The 18,076-nt window shown below is 40.2% G+C and overlaps 1 protein-coding gene across 1 annotated transcript in view; it reads right to left on the minus strand.

The window, feature by feature from the left end:
• The window catches only part of LOC103606944 (F-box/WD repeat-containing protein 12-like), a 33,857-nt gene extending 20,488 nt beyond the window's left edge, over positions 1-13,369 (minus strand). The window contains exons 1-3 of the mRNA XM_008591510.1: positions 13,168-13,369; positions 12,571-12,689; positions 1,167-1,376 (exon numbers count right to left, since the gene is read on the minus strand). Of these exons, the coding sequence (XP_008589732.1) occupies positions 1,167-1,376; positions 12,571-12,689; positions 13,168-13,369 (531 nt within the window). The remainder of the gene's footprint in view (positions 1-1,166; positions 1,377-12,570; positions 12,690-13,167) is intronic.
• Between the last annotated feature and the right edge of the window lie 4,707 nt (positions 13,370-18,076).

The raw sequence follows: 18,076 nt of genomic DNA on the forward strand, positions 1-18,076 counted from the left end.
CTTGTTTAAGATAAGGGGAATGACGCCAGCAACCCCAAGGATAAGCCAGAGGAGGCTGCGAGGTGCCGGGGAATCTTCTACTTCTGCAGCCTCTCTCTCTTTGGCATGGCTCCACTTCTGTCCCTAAGTACCTCATAAGCTCCAACTCCTTTCCCCCAAAACCCCCCAGGGTTGTGGAGAAAGCGGCTGCACAGCACTGGGATCGAGAGTCCATCCAATCCATTCCCTGTAAGTGATCACCTGCCAATGACGATAATCATAATAAACTACTTGTAAACCACATGGAGCTGCTGCTCCACTCTGCAGTCTCAGGATACCTTCTCAGTTTGGTGAGCATTATACCGTTAGCTCATACTCACACAACTATAAAGTTGCTTATATTAAACGTTTCATTAGGTCCTACTTTGTTTGCTGCGCTAAGTTCCTCTCCTTTACAGGATTAGTTTTGTTTTGTTTTTGAAACATTACACTGTTCCTGGATATCTACTCATCTTTTTATTTAGAAACAGCAGCTTGCCCATAATTCCAAATACCCTCTGCCCCACAAGTGGATGCCACTATCTTTAGTTGAGAGCTACGTCCTAGATCTGTCATCTTAGACACCACTTCATTGTGTTTCTCCCTGGTCAAATGCTTTCCAATGTCATCTTTAAATTAGGTGTCCCAGCAACTCAAGGCCTTCCCTGTCTTGGGTAAATGTTCACATTCTGTCAAACATGTCTCAGCTTTTCCTGAGTTGGGCCTTAGCAAGGACTTGAAAAACAGGAACAAATGGTAAAAATGCAGTAGTGAGAAGAAACTTCAGGTAGAAGAAAGACTGTAAACAAAGAAAGACTATAAAGGAGACAGGAAAGCAGGGGCACATGGACAAAACCCCCGAGGGAGCCGATGGAGGTGGATCTCACTGTGAAAGAAAGGGAGAGGCTACCCAGATGGGGCCACATACAAAGGCCACTGCTGCATGCTCGGGCTGAAGGCCAGAACAAGGCATCTTCACTACGATGCAGGCAAGGAGGAGCCGGGGAACCCAAAGAGGAGAGGGACATGGCCTGCTGTGCAGAGGGCCTGGCTCAAGGCTCATCCATCATAGTACTCATATTGCCAGTGTCCACAAACCCTGGGAGAAGGCTAGGACCTGCAAAGGTGCCTAAGAACCAGTCACTCACCAGCAGGAAGGGGCCCTCTGGATGGTCACAGGCCTCCATCGCAGATGAGAATGTCGGCAGGCAGAAGGAGGCCCCCTCCCACCCATTCTCTGTTTTCCACACTTTGATCAATCCCCGCTTGTCCATGGTGACAATCAGCTGCAGCCGAGGGTAAGTCACCAAGTTCACCAGAGCAGCAGGCTGTAGAGGGCTTGACCAGATCTCTGTGCCCTGGGCAAAAACAAAATCAACATAACAACTTACACAGTGATCCATTTATTACATAAACACAAATTACCTTTATGCATTCAACCGACACACATTTATCTGTGTCTACTCTGTGCCAGGTTCCACAGTACAAACCAAGAACACGCAAGTGAAAAAGACATGACCTCACCCTACAGCGCAGGAGGGAAAACAGAAGAGGAAGAACAGGTGTGTCCTAGATATATGAAGACTAATAACTCGCAAAGCACAGCTGGAGTGTCTGGAAAGACCTGCTGGAGGCTGGATAGCACGTACCAAGCCTAAGCGTGGGGTTACGGCACACACAATGGCCCGATGTATCTGAAGCACTTTCAGCATTACCAAGGGTCCAGTGAACAGGAAGGCAGGCGCAGGATGGACAGGGAGGCTGGATGCAAGCCTGATGCCACGCTCAAGAGCCAGGGCTGTGCACCGCTGCATCCTGCTCTCAGTCTACAGCGATCTTCCACAGGTACTGTCTCACTCTGTTCGCGTGGTAGCCAGTATAACTGACAAGCAAATTCAGGCTTGTGGATGTGAATAAATACTTTACATTGCACAGACAGTAGCTGCCCTGCTATGAATACCTCCCCCTTTTCGGGGTGTGCACCAGCAGTGCTGCCATGGGCCAGCCCTGGCCAAAGCCTAGCCCCACACACAGTTCACTGATCCAGGGGAAAACAACTGCCCCAAGTGGGATCCACTCCACGGTCTCCTGGGATTTTAAAAATAGGAATGCAGAGGTAAAGAGCCTGGTGCCACTGAGTCAGGGCCTCAGGGGTGAACCACTGACTGCTGCTCCCCACTTCCCAGGCCTGCCATGGTCAGGTTTCTTCACAAGTGGGGTTATTATATCTTTTCTTTACCATGTTTTATTATTTTTATCATGATCTCTATCTTTTTCTAGTCATATCTTGATATTCCTCTATTAGTTTCTTTTTTTCTCCCTCAGTTGATTTCTGCTGCTCAAACAGTTAACGTGACTAGGACAGACCCCAGCACCAGGGACTGGGCTGATGGCAAATGACTCTCAGAGAAATACAGAATATTTACAAGTGTTTAGTGGTATTGAAGTGGGCAAAAAGCAATGCAACTCTCCTTCTATGTCAGAATGGAAAAGCAGCAGCCAGTGAAAGAGAATGCTAGAACACACTACTCAAATTCCTGCCTGTAGTCCCCAATTCCATGTGCCTCCCAAGGGGAGGGAATCCCACGCAGGTCATGAAACAGGAATGTGGAGGCTGCAGGCGGAAGGATGTTTCTGCTGGCACCAGATACTGTGACACTAGAAGGAGACAATCTCAAACCCTAGAATTCTCCAGGGATCAGAGAACAATGCATGGCATGAGAAACCATGTCAGAAATCAATATAGATGCCAGTCAAAATGTGGAGTTGAATATTATAAGTACACATAAAATTAAGCAAATTTTTAAAAAGAAAGATAATTACTGACTTTCTGGGAAACCAAAATGCTATAAGGGTGAAGGGGAAGGAGTGGTAAAGATAATTTACTTCATGACTCAGCTGTGAAGTGCATTTACAAAATTATAATAATGTATACAATAAATGTTGACCTCAACAAAATCACAGTATAATTGTTTTGGGACAGGAAGGTTAAACCTGTGTGCGGGAAGAGAAGGAAAGAGCTAAATCACCTGCCAAAGAACTCAACAGATGCCTAATAATGAGATGCCTGATTTCCCTTTGGGAACATTGTTTCCTCTGGGGATAGAGGGGCAAGGCATGACTGGTTTTAACATAATCCTAGGGCTGGCCAGTTATCTCAGTTGGTCAGCGCACAGCCTTATAACACCAAGGTCAAGGGTTTGGACCCACATGCCAGCCAGCCGTGCCCCCGCAACCCTCCCAAAATAAAAGAATCTTTTTAGAACTTTGACCTTTAAACTATGCACAACTCTAATATTAGCAGCACCCCAATTTCTATCACCTATCAGGTGACTGCAAAACTTTGCCATGCTTTTAGTTATTTTCTCCAAAAAATATTGTCATGAATTTTACAAATAAACAAATATTTTAAAAATTTATTCACGAATATAGATCCAAAAAATTTTAAATTAATTATTGGCAAACTCTACCCTACTGGGTATTTAAAAAGACTAATGTACTAATGAGATGAGAAAGGACTATACCACAGCCAGAAAGATGAGACAATCACAGCCAACCATGGGCAGTTTTAAGGCAACGTGTTTGAAAACTCAGAAGGAATGTAATTTTCTAGCAAAATATAAGTGATTCAGCTTGATTCAAGAACAGGCAAAATCCTGGACAGAAAAGAAGTTACAGGAGAGACTGAAAAGGCTGGTAAAGTTTAATCACAATGGAGACAAAAGGTCCAAACATTTCACAAGTGAATTCACTCCATCTTTTAAAAAAATGTTTCATTCATGCTATGGGTCAAATGTGTCCCCCAAAAGTTCATGTATTGGAAACTTGATCTCCACTGTAACAAAATTAAGAGGGTTGGACATCCAATTATGGTATATAAAAGGTGAGGCGATTAGATTGGATTGTGAGAGGTGATTGGAATGTGAGGACTGTGCCCTCACAAATGAATTGGTCCACTGAGTAATGGGCATGGTTCCGATGGCTTTATAAGGAGGGCAACTGAGATAGCTCTCTTCTTGTTCAGCAGTTTCTCACCATGTGATGCCTTGAGCTGCTGTAGAGAGTCACCACCCAGAAGGCCCACACCAGATGTGTTCCCTGGACTGTGGACTTACCAGCCTCCAAAACTGTAAGAAATAAATTTCATTTCTTTATAAATTACCAGTTTCAGGTATCCTGTTATAAGTAACAGAAAACAGACTAATACAATTCCTATACTGTTCTTATTGCTTCAGATTATACAAAAAGAGCACTCTCTCTCTCTCTCTCTCTCTCTCTCTGTGTGTGTATACACACACACACACGATTCCAAAGTTCATATGGAGGAAGGACCATGAAGAACATTTGAAATAACAACTGTAAAGAAGATTTGCCCTACTAGACATTCAAACTTTTATAAGGCTATTGTATATAAAGTGATATAGTACCAGCACAACAGCCATTCATATAAATGAAACAAGGATTTATAAACACAGGCCCAAATCTAAATAGAAATTTGATATATACAATAGGAGGCATTATAAGTCAGTGGAGGTTTTATTCAATAAACAATGTTGGAACAGTTGGTGGCCTAGTTAGAAGAAACTACAGTCAGACCCCTATGTTTCCAATCACATATAAAAAGATATTCTTATAAATTAAACATCAAAAATGAAAAAAAAAAAAAAAAAAAAAAAAAAGTTAGAACAAAATATAGGAAAAAAGGAACTTCAAGGTGGGATAAGGGAGGCCTTCTAAACCAAGACAGGATACCCAGAAATCATAAAAGAAGGAAAAAATCAAGACTGGGTAAAAATTAAACTTCTGTAAAGCAAAATCCAAGAAAGAAAAATATTGAGTTTTCTTTTTTTGTTGTATCCTTGTCTGGTTTTGGTATCAAGGTGATGTTGAACTCATGGAATGAATTTGGGAGAATGGCCTCTGTTTTAATTTTTTGAAATACTTTGAAGAGGACTGTTGTTAATTCCTCTTTACAGGTTTGGTAGAATTCAGCAGTAAAGCCATCCACTCTTGGGCTTTTCTTTGTTGGGAGACTGCTGATTACTGCTTTAATCTCGTTACTTGCTATTGGTCTGTTCAGGTTTTCTATTTCTTCTTGGTTCAGTCTTGCTAGTTTGTATGTGTCCAGAAATTTATCCATTTCTCCCAGGTCTTCAAATTTGTTGATGTATAGTTGTTTACAATATATGTGATGTATAGTTGATGTTGTAGAGTTGTTTACAAGTCAATAAATTTGATACACCACATCAATAAAATCAAGGACAAAAACCATATGATTATCTCAACAGATGCAGAAAAAACATTTGACAAAATTCAACATCCCTTCTTGATAAAGATTCTCATCAAATTAGGTACAGAAGGAAAGAATCTCAACACAATAAAAGCCATATATGACAAACCCACCACCAATATCATCCTGAATGAGGGAAAGCTTCTACCTTAAGAACAGGAACAAAACAAGGATGCCCACTCCCATCATTTCTATTTAAAATAGTATTGGAAGTATCAGCCAGAGCAATCAGGCAAGAGATAGAAATGGAGGACATCCAGACTGGAAAAGACAAAGTCAAACTGTCCCTGTTTACAGATGTCATGATCCTACATAGAGAAAAACCTACAGACTCTACAAAAAACTCTTACAGCTGATAATTTCAGTAATGTTGCAGGATACAAAAATCAACATGCAAAAATCAGTAGCATTTTTATATTCCAGCAATGAACTAGCAGAAAAAGAAATCCAGAAAGCAAGCCCACTTACAATAGTCATCAAAAAAATAAAATAAAATAAAATAAAATAAAATAAAATAAAATACCTAGGGATCAATTTAACCAAGGAGGTTGCCTTGGGTTGAATGTCCCCCCCAAACTGAACCCTCACTGTGACTGTTAAGAGGGTGGGAAATCCTATTATGGTAATTGCAAGGTGGCGGCTTGAAGATGTGATTAGATTCTGAGGATCATGCCTAATGAATGGATTAAAAATAGTGGTCACGGGCATGGTTCTCAGGGCTTTAAAAGGAGAGTGTATGAGGAGCTGTCTCTCTGCTCTTTCTGCTCTGCCATTTTCTGCCCTGTGAGTCCCTTGCATTGCTGTAAAGTCACCACCAAAGAAGACTCACCAGATGTGTTCCCTGGACTTTGGACTTCCAAGCCTCTGAAACTGTAAGCAATAAATTTTGTTTTCTTACAAAGTACCCAGTTCTGTGTATTTTATTATAAGCAACAGAAACAGACTAAAACAGAGGTGAAAGATCTCTACAACAAAAACTACAAATTACCGCTGAAAGAAATTAAAGAGGACATAAAAAGATGGAAAAACATTCCATGCTCTTGGATCAGAAGAATTAACATTACAGATTCAATGCAATCCCCAGCAAAATACCAATGATATTCTTCACAGAAATAGAAAAAAAAAATCCTAACATTCATATAGAACATCAAAAGACCCCAAATAGCAAAAGCAATCCTAAGCAAAAAAATAAAATAAAATAAAATAAAATAAAACAAAACCATTGGCATTAAACTACCAGACTTCAAACTATACTATGAAGCTACAGTAACCAAAACAGCATGATAGTGTCATAAAAACAGACACTCAGACCAATGGAACAGAATTGAGAACCCAGAAATCAACCCACATGCTTACAGCCAATTGATTTTGAGAAAGTCACCAAGAACATACATTGGGGAAAAGACTGCCTCTTCAATAAACAGTGCTGGGAAAACTGGACATCCATATGTAGAAGAATGAAACTAGACCCAAACCTCTTGTCATTTACCAAAACCAACTCAAAATGGATTAGACTTAAGTATTAGACTTGAAACTATAAAACTTCTAAAAGAAAACCTACAGGAAACAGTTGAGGAAGTAGGACTGGGCAAAGCCTTTATGAATAAGACCCAAAAGCACAGGCAACAAAATAAAAAAATAAATAAATGAGATTATATCAAACTAAAAAGCTTCTGCACAGCAAAAGAAACAAGTAAAGAACAAAAAGACAACCTCAGAATGGGAGAAAATATTTGCAAAAAAGGTATAACTATCAAGAATACATAAGGAACTCAAACACTTTAACAGTAAAAAAACAGGTAACCCAATTTAAAAATGGGCATAGGAGATAAACAGCCACTTCTCAAAGGAAGATATACAAATGGCCAACAGATGAAAAACTGCTCAACATCACTAAGCATTAGGGAAATGCAAATCAAAACCATACAGAGATATCACCTCACACCAGTCAGACTGGCTCTTATCAAAAAGGCAGAGAATGCTGGCAAGGATGCAAAAAGAGAGGGGAACCCCCCTACACTGCTGGTGGGCTTGTAAATTAGTGCAGCTTTTATGGAAAACAGTATGGAAGCTCCTCAAACAACTACAGACAGAACTGCCATATGATCCAGCAATCCCACTGCTGGGTATACACCCAAAGGAATGGAAATTATCACGTCAGAGGGATACCTGCACTCCCATATTTGTCGCAGCTCTATTTGCAATACCCAAGAGTTGGAACCAACCTAAACATCTATCACCAGATGAGTGGGTAAGGAAAATGTGGAATATATACACAATGGAATACTACTTACACATAAAAAAGCATGAAATTCTCCCATTTGCAGCAAAATGGATGAACTTAGAGAAAATTATCTTAAGTACAATAAGCCAGTCACAAAAAGAGAAATACCACATGTCCTCACTCATAAGTGGGAGCTAAAAAAAATAAAGAAATAAATAAAGAGAACAGAACTGAGGTCATCAGAGGTGGAAAGGAGGAGGGGGGAGCAGGGGTAGCAAGAAATTGGTAAAGGGCCACAAAAAAAGATTATATTGTGTAATGTTAAATATATTAATTATCCTAATTTTAGATCACATATTCTACACATGTATTGATATTCTATGCTGTACTCCATATATATAATCAATTATGTTTCAATAAATTAAAAAAAGAAGAAAAAACAATACTACTAAAAAAATACTAATAGTAATATTGAGGAGTCTTTGTCACTCCAACAGGAAACCCCAACTCATCCCTGGAGACAGCAGGGTGCAGCAGTTAGAGCAGGGGTTCAGAGGCCAGACTGCTGAGGTCTCACCTCTTAACATGTGGCTTCACCTTCTTAAACTATAATACCCCTCCAGGCACAGGATCTGTGAGAATTCAGTGAGTTAATTAGCTATTTTATTGTTATTGGTATCCTCCCATATAAAGAACCACTACACATTGATATGGAAAGGACATATCACACAACCCCCCTGCCAGATGGACCAAGAATATGAAAAGAAAAAGCAAAAGGCGAGTAAGCCACCCAAGAGTTGGAACCAACCTAAACATCTATCACCAGATGAGTGGGTAAGGAAAATGTGGAATATATACACAATGGAATACTACTTACACATAAAAAAGCATGAAATTCTCCCATTTGCAGCAAAATGGATGAACTTAGAGAAAATTATCTTAAGTACAATAAGCCAGTCACAAAAAGAGAAATACCACATGTCCTCACTCATAAGTGGGAGCTAAAAAAAATAAAGAAATAAATAAAGAGAACAGAACTGAGGTCATCAGAGGTGGAAAGGAGGAGGGGGGAGCAGGGGTAGCAAGAAATTGGTAAAGGGCCACAAAAAAAGATTATATTGTGTAATGTTAAATATATTAATTATCCTAATTTTAGATCACATATTCTACACATGTATTGATATTCTATGCTGTACTCCATATATATAATCAATTATGTTTCAATAAATTAAAAAAAGAAGAAAAAACAATACTACTAAAAAAATACTAATAGTAATATTGAGGAGTCTTTGTCACTCCAACAGGAAACCCCAACTCATCCCTGGAGACAGCAGGGTGCAGCAGTTAGAGCAGGGGTTCAGAGGCCAGACTGCTGAGGTCTCACCTCTTAACATGTGGCTTCACCTTCTTAAACTATAATACCCCTCCAGGCACAGGATCTGTGAGAATTCAGTGAGTTAATTAGCTATTTTATTGTTATTGGTATCCTCCCATATAAAGAACCACTACACATTGATATGGAAAGGACATATCACACAACCCCCCTGCCAGATGGACCAAGAATATGAAAAGAAAAAGCAAAAGGCGAGTAAGCCCTGTAAAACATGTTCAAATTCACAAGTAAACAGAGAAATGACAACTTGAACACTGTGCATATCAGACTGGCAAGAAATAATTATAAGCAACACTGGTAGGGATGCAGAAAACCAGTGTTTTCCTACCCTTTTGGTGGAAGTATAAATTATCACAAACCTTTTAACACATATGACAGTGTTTATTAAAATCTAAACTGCTGGGGCCGGCCCGGTGGCGCACTGCTACAGTGCGCCGCTTGGGAGCATGGCGGCACTCCCGCCGAGGGTTCGGATCCCACATACAGACCGGTTCCCACTCACTGGCTGAGCGAGGTGCGGGCGCAACACTGAGGGTTGCAATCCCATTGCCGGTCCTGGTCCAGTACGGGCGCGACACTGAGGGTTGCGATCCGTTGCCAGACACAAAAAAAGACAAAAAGGAAAAAAAAAATCTAAACTGCTCATGAAGTTGAGAAGCAACCCCATTTACGAAAATTTACACAAAAGAATAAATTCTCTAAGTATACATGTACAAGGATTATAGTGCTTAGAGCATATATATATATGCTATATGTAATAGCAAAAATACCCGAATGTATATAAAATACAAAAATGATACCTGAATGTTTATAAAGAAATGGCTGAATAAATTATGACACAACCATGTTATGCTATATTAAAGGGGTACTAAAGAACAAATGAGAGCTACTTGTATACAAGTTGACAAGAAGGAATGTCCATCAACTTACAGAAGTGTGTGCAAGATAATCTTATCTTGTTTAAGAAATTAAAGTAATACTTTCTAACAACCAAGCTCCTCTCTACATAATCATACACGAGTGTGCCTGTACGTATTTGCATAATAAAATAGGGTACAGACCAAATGGTTAATACTGGTAACATTAGTGCATAGGATCAGGAGAAAGGGGCAGAGAATATTAATTTTACTTTAAACACATTTATTGTTTAATTTTTTAATTTTTATTGTTTAAATTTTTATGAAAATGTTTACCTTGAATTTGAAACAGCTGAATCTTTTAAAAAATTAATTGACTCTATTTTTAGAGCAGTTTTATGCTTACAGAAAAACTGAGTGGAAAGTATAGGTAGTACCTTAGTGCCCAAATACCCCTGTCCCACCTGCAGTTTCCCGTTAGCCTTTTGCATGGGTGTGGTACATTTGTTATAAATGATGAACCTATCCTGATACATCATTATTAACTGAAATCCAGTGTTTATACTGGGGATCACTCTTAGTGTTTTATATTCTACGGGTTTTGTCAAATGTATAATGCCATGTATCTATCATTATAGTATCACGCAAAATAATTTTGCTGACCTAAATCTCCTGTGCTCCACATATGCAGCACCCACCCTCATCCCCACCACCACCCAACTCTTGATCTTTTTACCACACAATCCAGCAATCATACTTCTTGGTACCCAAGTGAGTGGAAAACTTGTGTCCGCAATAAAACCTACACATGAATGTTTAAAGCAACTTTACTTATAATCACCAAATGTGGAAGCAACCAAGATGTCCTTTAATAGGATAAACAAATTGTGTACATCCATACAATGGAATATTATTCAGTGCTAAAAAGAAATTAGCTATCGAGCCACAAAAAGAGATGGAAGGACTTCGTGTATTGCTAAATGAAAGAAGCCAACCTGAAGAGCCTACTTTGATTCCATTTGTGTTGTTACAACACAGTACCTGAGACTGGGTAATTTATAAGCAGCAGAAATTTATTTTCTCACATTTCTGGAGCTGGGAAGTCCAAAATCAAGGTGCCCTTGGGTTCAGTTGTCTGGTGAAGGCCTTCTTCTTTCATCCTCAGGAGGAGAAGAACAGTGTCCTCACACAGTAGAAGATGGAAGGGCAAGAGAAGCAGATTCCCTCCATCAAGTTCTTTTATAAGGCCACTTAATCCCATTCATGAGGACTCTGTCCTCGTGACTCAGTCACCTCCCAAAGGATATCCTTCCCAATACTGGTGCATTGGGGATTAAGTTTCTATATCAATTTCAAGGGGACAAAAGCATGTAAGCCACAACACCAACAATATGACCAAAATTTTTTAAAAGAAAATAAGGTTGAAGATTTGCTCATGAAGGGTATTGGGGCTGGGAAGCCAGGCAGAATGGCATGAAGGGCCGCTGGCACTCTGAGCCTGTCCCACTGGAAATAATGGAGCACACTAAAGTAGGATTTGATGAACTGTGCCTGCAGCCAAACCCAGCCCACTGCCTGTTTCTGTATTGTGTGCATTTTTGTATCTTGGATTAAAAAAAATCAGAAGAATATTTCATGACACAGGAAAATTACATGAAATTCAGGTTTTAGTGTCCATAAATAAAGTTTTACTGTACTATAGCCACTCTCATTTGTTTGCTTATTGTCTATGGTTGCTTTAATGTTGTAACAGCAGAGTTGACTAGTGTGACAAAGACTGGCCTGCAAAGCCTAAAGTATTTACTATTTAGCCATTTACAGAAAAACATGCCTACCCCACGTGAAAGCACTTTCTCTATTCAAGTTAAGATCTTTTCGTTTTGACAACTGTGGAAGGTCCCAGCCCTCAAGTCTTCTTCCTACCCAAGCGCCTTTAAATCTTAGCCTGCCCGCGGCCACACGTCCACACCCTGCAAGCAGTTCTCTCTTTCAGGAGACATGACACCACAAGGAGTTAGGGTGCAGCTGAGACCTGAACTCCACCTGGTCTCCTGACACCCTGGTGGGTGCTCCCTCCTCCCTACCTGCTGTTGATCTCTTGTGTACTAGTTAACTTGAGAGGAACCTGCTACTTTTTAGAGGCAGCATCCACTTGCAGCAAACCTGATGAACAGTGAGAGGTGAGCACACACTTACCAAGAGACTATTTATTTACATAATAAAATAAGACACAAAAGGTACCTTTGCCTGTCTAGGACATTCAAACATGTGAAATAACGTACAGTTTTCCAGGAAGATATCCATTTTAGGACGTAATAACTTCGTATAGCATACATTATACGAAGTTATACGATAAGGCCTACCCTGACAACTCTATTTAAAATGGCAAGTACTTCAGATCAAAGTCCGATGATGCTCACAATGAAGGTGCGAGGGATAGCATGGCAGCAGCCATCCCAAGCAGGTGCCAACACGGCCCCCAGCAGGCACTGTTGGCAAAGTCAGTGCAGCAAGGAGCCAAAAATGTGTCACTTGAGACTGGTCAGACTCGAGTCTCAAACACGGGTCCACCCATGCTTGTTACCAGTGTGACCTGGCACAGTAATTGATCCTCTTGCAAGCTCAGATTTCTCATCTGCGAAATAAGGTTCCCACTCCTCACCTCAGTAGTTTTCCATGACGATTAAATGAGATCATAAAGATAAAAGGCCTGAGACACTTTGACCAAGGACACAGTAAGGATTCAATCAATCTCATCCTCACCTTCCCTTCCTGGGGGCCTGCTCACCTCATGCAAATCCCAGGTGTGCACAGTGCAGTCTGAGGACACCGTGCAAACCACAGGCTTCTCCCTCCTGTCAAACCGGTACTCACTAGTTGAGACGTAAGCCAGCTCCTCTATCTGTCCTGTAAGAGAACACGGACACAGATGGCCTGTGACGTGAACACTCAACTTGGTAAAAGGGCAAGCAAGAAAACCATTTCTCCTTCTCTGTCTCAGGAGCACAATGGACGTTCCTTTAGGGGACAGTGTGGATGGCAAAAGAACTAGGGCTTTAGAGTTACAATTGGATTCTGCTCCCAGGACTGCCCATCACCCTCCAGCCATGTAACCTTAATCTACCCCCTGCACTTTTACTTTCTGTTTCTTCCTACTCTGAAACAGACATAATGAGCCCTTCCTCCCAAGGTTATTGCAGGATCAAATGACATAACACAAATGATACAGAACACAGCAAGATACGCACTCATCAAGTGATGCTTTCCAAGTCATTGGCTGAAATGCCATGACTTCACCAGAAGGGGGTTGACTTGACCAGAGACATGTCCAGACAGAGAGTGAGCAGTGGGAGTGAACACAGCTACCACATTCCCCACCTCATACCTGCGTGCCCAGCAATGGCTCTGCAGATGAAGTCCTTCCCTGGCCGCCCAGATTCCATTCGGAACTCCAGCTCAGACCTGCAGAGAGAGTACTGTTTCCATGTCTGTGTGCCCAGGACCACCTCAGAGGCTTTGCAGGAGGACCAGCGTCTCAGACACAGCTGCCTGAAAAACAGAAATTCCAGGCAGTATGTAACAGTCATGGCTTTTGGAGCCAATAGGCCTAGCTTTGAATCCTGGCTTTGCCTTTTATTGGCCGTGAAGCTTTGGGCAATTCACTTTACCTACCTAGGCCTCAATTTCCTCTCCTGTAAAATGGGGGTAAGGATGACATAACATTGAATGAGTGCTCACTACACATTAGGCACATTAGGCTTCTTATAACAACCCTATTAAATAAGATCACATCCCCACTCTACACCCAAGGACATCGAGGCAGAGAGTGGTTAGACAACTCACTCAAAGTTATGCAGCTGGGATGCAAGAACCCACATTTTTTGAAGTCACCAACTCTAACTGTTGAATTGCCTATTTCTCCCTTCAATTCTGTCAGCCCTTCATGTATTTGCTGCTCTGTTGTTAGGGGCATATATATTTATAATTGCTGCATGTTCTTGATGGATTGACCTACTTATTATTATCAAACATCCTTCTTTGTACCTAATAACATCTTTTATCTTAAAGTCTATTTTGTCTGATATTAGTATAGCCACACCAGCTCTTTTAGTTATTTTTTGCATGGTACGTTTTCCCGTTCTTCTATTTTCAACCTATCTGTGTCTTTGAACCTAAAGTAAGTCTCCTGAAGACAGCATAAAATTGGATCATTTTTTAAACTCATTCTGCTAATCTCTGCCTTTTTACTGAATGTGTAATCCATATACATTTAATGGAATTACTGATAAGACAGAATATATGTATGTCATTTTGCTATTTATTTCCTAGGTCTTATGCCTTTTCCCCCTCTATTCCATTATTACTGCCTTCTTTTGTGTTAGTTTCTAGGGTGCTATTTTAATTCCCTTGTCATCTCTTCTACCATATTTTAGTGGTTGTCTTGGAGATTACTATTTAAATTTTAATGTATAACAATCTAGTTTTGATTAATACCAACTTAATTTCAATAATATATAAAACCTTTACTCCTATATAGCTCCATTTCCTCCCTGCCTCCTTTGTGATGTTATTGTCACACATACTTCATCTTTATACACTGTGTGCCTGTCAACAGAGATCTATACTTACTGCTTTATATAATTGTCTTTTAAATCAGATAGGAAAAAGAAGTTACAAACAAAAAATACATTTATACTACCTTTTATATATGCCTATTAAGTTACGTTTACTGGTACTCTTTATTTTTTTATGTGGATTCAAATTACTATCTAGGGTCCTTTTACTTCCCTTTAGTATTTCTTGCAGACTCCCTTTAATACTTCTTACAGGGCCAATATATCCCCAATGTGCCAATACTAAGAGTTGAGGCCTTTAGGAGGTGAGTGGATTTTAAGGGCTCTGCCCCATCATGAATGGGTTAGTCCATTCATTATTAATGGAATAATGGGTTACTGTGAGAGTGGCACTAGTGGCTTTTTCTTTAACAAGAGAAAGAGACTTACTGAGCATTCTAGCATGCTTTGCCCTCTTGCCATGTGATACTTTTTACCACCTTAGGATTATGTAGAGTCTCTACCAGTAAGAAGGCCTCATCAGGTACACTCCTTCAATTTTGGACTTCCCAGCCTCCAAAACTGTAAGAAATAAATTTCTTTTCTTGGGCTGGCTGGTTAGCTCAGTTGGTTAGAGCACAGCCTTATAACACCAAGATCACAGATTCAGATCCCTGTACAGGCCAGCCACCCCCCAAAAATAAATAAATAATAGATAAAAATGTATTTTCTTTATAAATTACCAATTTTAGGTATTCTGTTATAAGCAACAGAAAACTAAGACACAACATGAGTCAGCTGTTGAGCCCCTTTACAGAATTTTTCATTTCGGTACTTTTCAATTTCAAAATTTCTAGTTATTTTTTATCATTTCTTTATTGGTATTCTCTATTGGGTGAGACAAGCTGTCTCATACTTCCCTTTAGTTCTTTACACATGGTTTCCTTCAGTTCTTTCAACATATTTTAAATAGCTGACATAAAATTTTTGTCTAGTTAAGTCCAATGTCTAGGCTTCCTCAAGGACAGTTTCTGTTGGTTGCTTTGTTTCCTGTGCATTGACCATTCTTTCACGTTTCTTTGTATGTCTCATAACTTTTGTTGAAAACTGAACATTTTAAATAATATTATGTGCAACTCTGGAAATCAGATCATTTCTGTTTTTTTTTTTTTTCTGTTTTATGTTACTGTTTGGTCAGGGATGTTTCTGAACTAACTCTGAAAAGTCTGTATTCTTTATTATGGGTAGCCACTGAAATCTCAGCTCAGTTAGATTACTGCTTACTAATAACTTGACAGAGATTTCCTTAGTCTGGAACCAGTAAGTCTCCCAGTGTTTGCCAAGGGGTTCTGTTTGCAGATTGGGGCCCATCTTTAACATTCAGCAGGGAATCTGACGACTCTACCTTAGCCTTCACTTCCTGCTTACGCGGAGTCTCAGGATCAGCAGGAGTTTAGAGTCTTCTTAGATTTTCTTCTGAGCTTGCACACAGCTCTGGGCATGCATGTCACCCTCCATATTCTTAGGAACATGTCAGAGTTTTTCAAAGTCTTTAAGGACATCTCATTCCCCAGCTTTTCTTTTTAAGCTTTTTGGTCAGTCTATTGTTTGCCCAACTGTCAGCCAGGCACAGAGTTAACCAGATGTCTGTAACTGTTTCAACAAATGTCCCAAAGTAAATTTTTTTTGAACTCCACGTCAGGCCAAATAAAGATAGCATTACAAATAGGGTCTTCTAAGAAGCACCAGACAGGTAAAGTAATGACAGTTCTCTGGGAATGAGCCTTTCAAGGATCTCCAATCCCATTCTTCACCCTCCAGTGACTGCCAGAATCCAGTTTTCACTGTTATTCTGAGCTGTTGATATCCAAGTCTAACATAGAGCTAGAGGGGGTTTACAGGAATAGGAATATTCTTACTGAGATTCAGTCATTTTTCTTGAATAAACACTTCCCAGATTGCTGCAAGCCTTTGGTTATTTCCAGAGTTCTGAAAAAGTTGGTTTTGACCATTTTTGCCAATTTTCTCATAGCTTTTATGAAGACAACTTTTGGAGGTTGTTACTCTGCCATCTTCCAGGAGCCTACATTCTTAATGTCTATGTGACCACTGTCAATCCTATGATAGTACCTTTCTCATAGGTTGTTGAGAATAAAATGTTAGCTCATCCATGCTGCAATTACTAAACACCTACCTAATCTGTGGGCCCTGGAGTGAATTAGACATGGCTCTTGCCCTAGAGGCACTCTCAACTGGTGGTTAGTTGGAGGATAAGCAAAAATAAAATTCAGGGAAGAATTGCTAAGTTCTAGAAGAAAGAAGCAGCTTATGGTGCTATGGGAGTTGAGCACAAGGAGAGTGGATATCTGGCTGGAAAGTGAGGGAGGCTTTATGGACAGAGGCTTTCAGCACTTATGGTACATCAGAGCTGATGTGGCATCCTCTGGCTCCAGTCCAGCACTCATAGCTCAAGAGGCGGAGAATGAGGTCAGATGAAAAATAACTCGTTCATATCCCCACGGTCTGAACAAGTACAACACAAAGTGTCTCCACCATCCTAACTTGCACACTCATTGAACACACGTGTCAGGTTTTGTTCTAGGCACTGAAGAGCTTCCAAAACACTGAGAAGAGTTTTAGTGCTCATGTGGGGTGAAGGTTTACTGTGTTTGCTGACTCTCTGGTCTTTCTACCAGAAATACCATATCGACAGCCTATGGGCAGAACAGGCCCCCAGATTATTTTGTTTGGCCCGCATAGGAATGGCCCACATGAACTAGCTGCCAACACTTAAAAATCAGGAGATTTTACATAAAAATCAGATAAAAGCAGGAGGTCTAGCAATACTGAACCCAAATTCCCACCTGGCAAAATTTGCCTGGAGCCACACAGCTGTACCCTTCAGATGACAATGATTCACCACGGTCTTCATCATTCCCTTTATCTCCCTGACTCTGAGGCTGAATGTCACTTTCCTTATGTCATCACTCTTACTCTGTTGATCTTATCTTAGTTGAAATAAAAGGAAAGTAAAGTATTTCTTGTACACATAGTTCAATCTAAACAGTGATTGTTTAGACTGAAATATAACAATCTAAACAAGTGGATTGAATTGTGTCCCCCCAAAACTCACTGAAGCGTGAATTGTGTCCCCCAAATTTTATGTATTAGAAACTTAGCCCCCACTGTGACTGTTAAGAGGGTGGGAAATCCTGTGGTAATTGAAAGGTGGAGCCTTGAAGAGGTGATTGGATTGTAGGACCGTGCAGTAGTGAATGAATTAATAATGGTGGTCAGGGGCGTGGTGTGAAGGGCTTTAAAAGAACAGAGAGGAGAGTCTGTCTCTCTCTTGCTCTCTCTCTGCTCTTTCTACTTCCACTATCTTGCAATGTGAGGGGTCACTGCCTGCCACCACCAGATGTGTTCCTTGGACTGTGGATTTCCCAGCCTCAAAAACCATAAGCAATAAGTTTTGTTTTCTTTATAAATCACACAGTTGCCGGCATTTTGTTATAAGCAACAGAAATGGACTAACACAAGTATAAACATAAAAGCTAGACCAAGAAGATAATGTGGTTTTAAAAAAGCAGGAGATGGCACATTTCTCTGTGGAAGTGAAATCTATTCCTACATGTTTAAGTCCATCACATATCAAACCATAGTGAGAACTATAACCAATATTTAGAAAAGAGATAATAAAACCAAATGATTTAACCAAAAAAGGAAAAAAGGTGAACATCA

The sequence above is a fragment of the Galeopterus variegatus genome, unplaced genomic scaffold, assembly GCF_000696425.1.
Source record: "Galeopterus variegatus unplaced genomic scaffold, G_variegatus-3.0.2 Scaffold6976, whole genome shotgun sequence".
In the NCBI taxonomy this organism is placed as follows: Eukaryota; Metazoa; Chordata; class Mammalia; order Dermoptera; family Cynocephalidae; genus Galeopterus; species Galeopterus variegatus.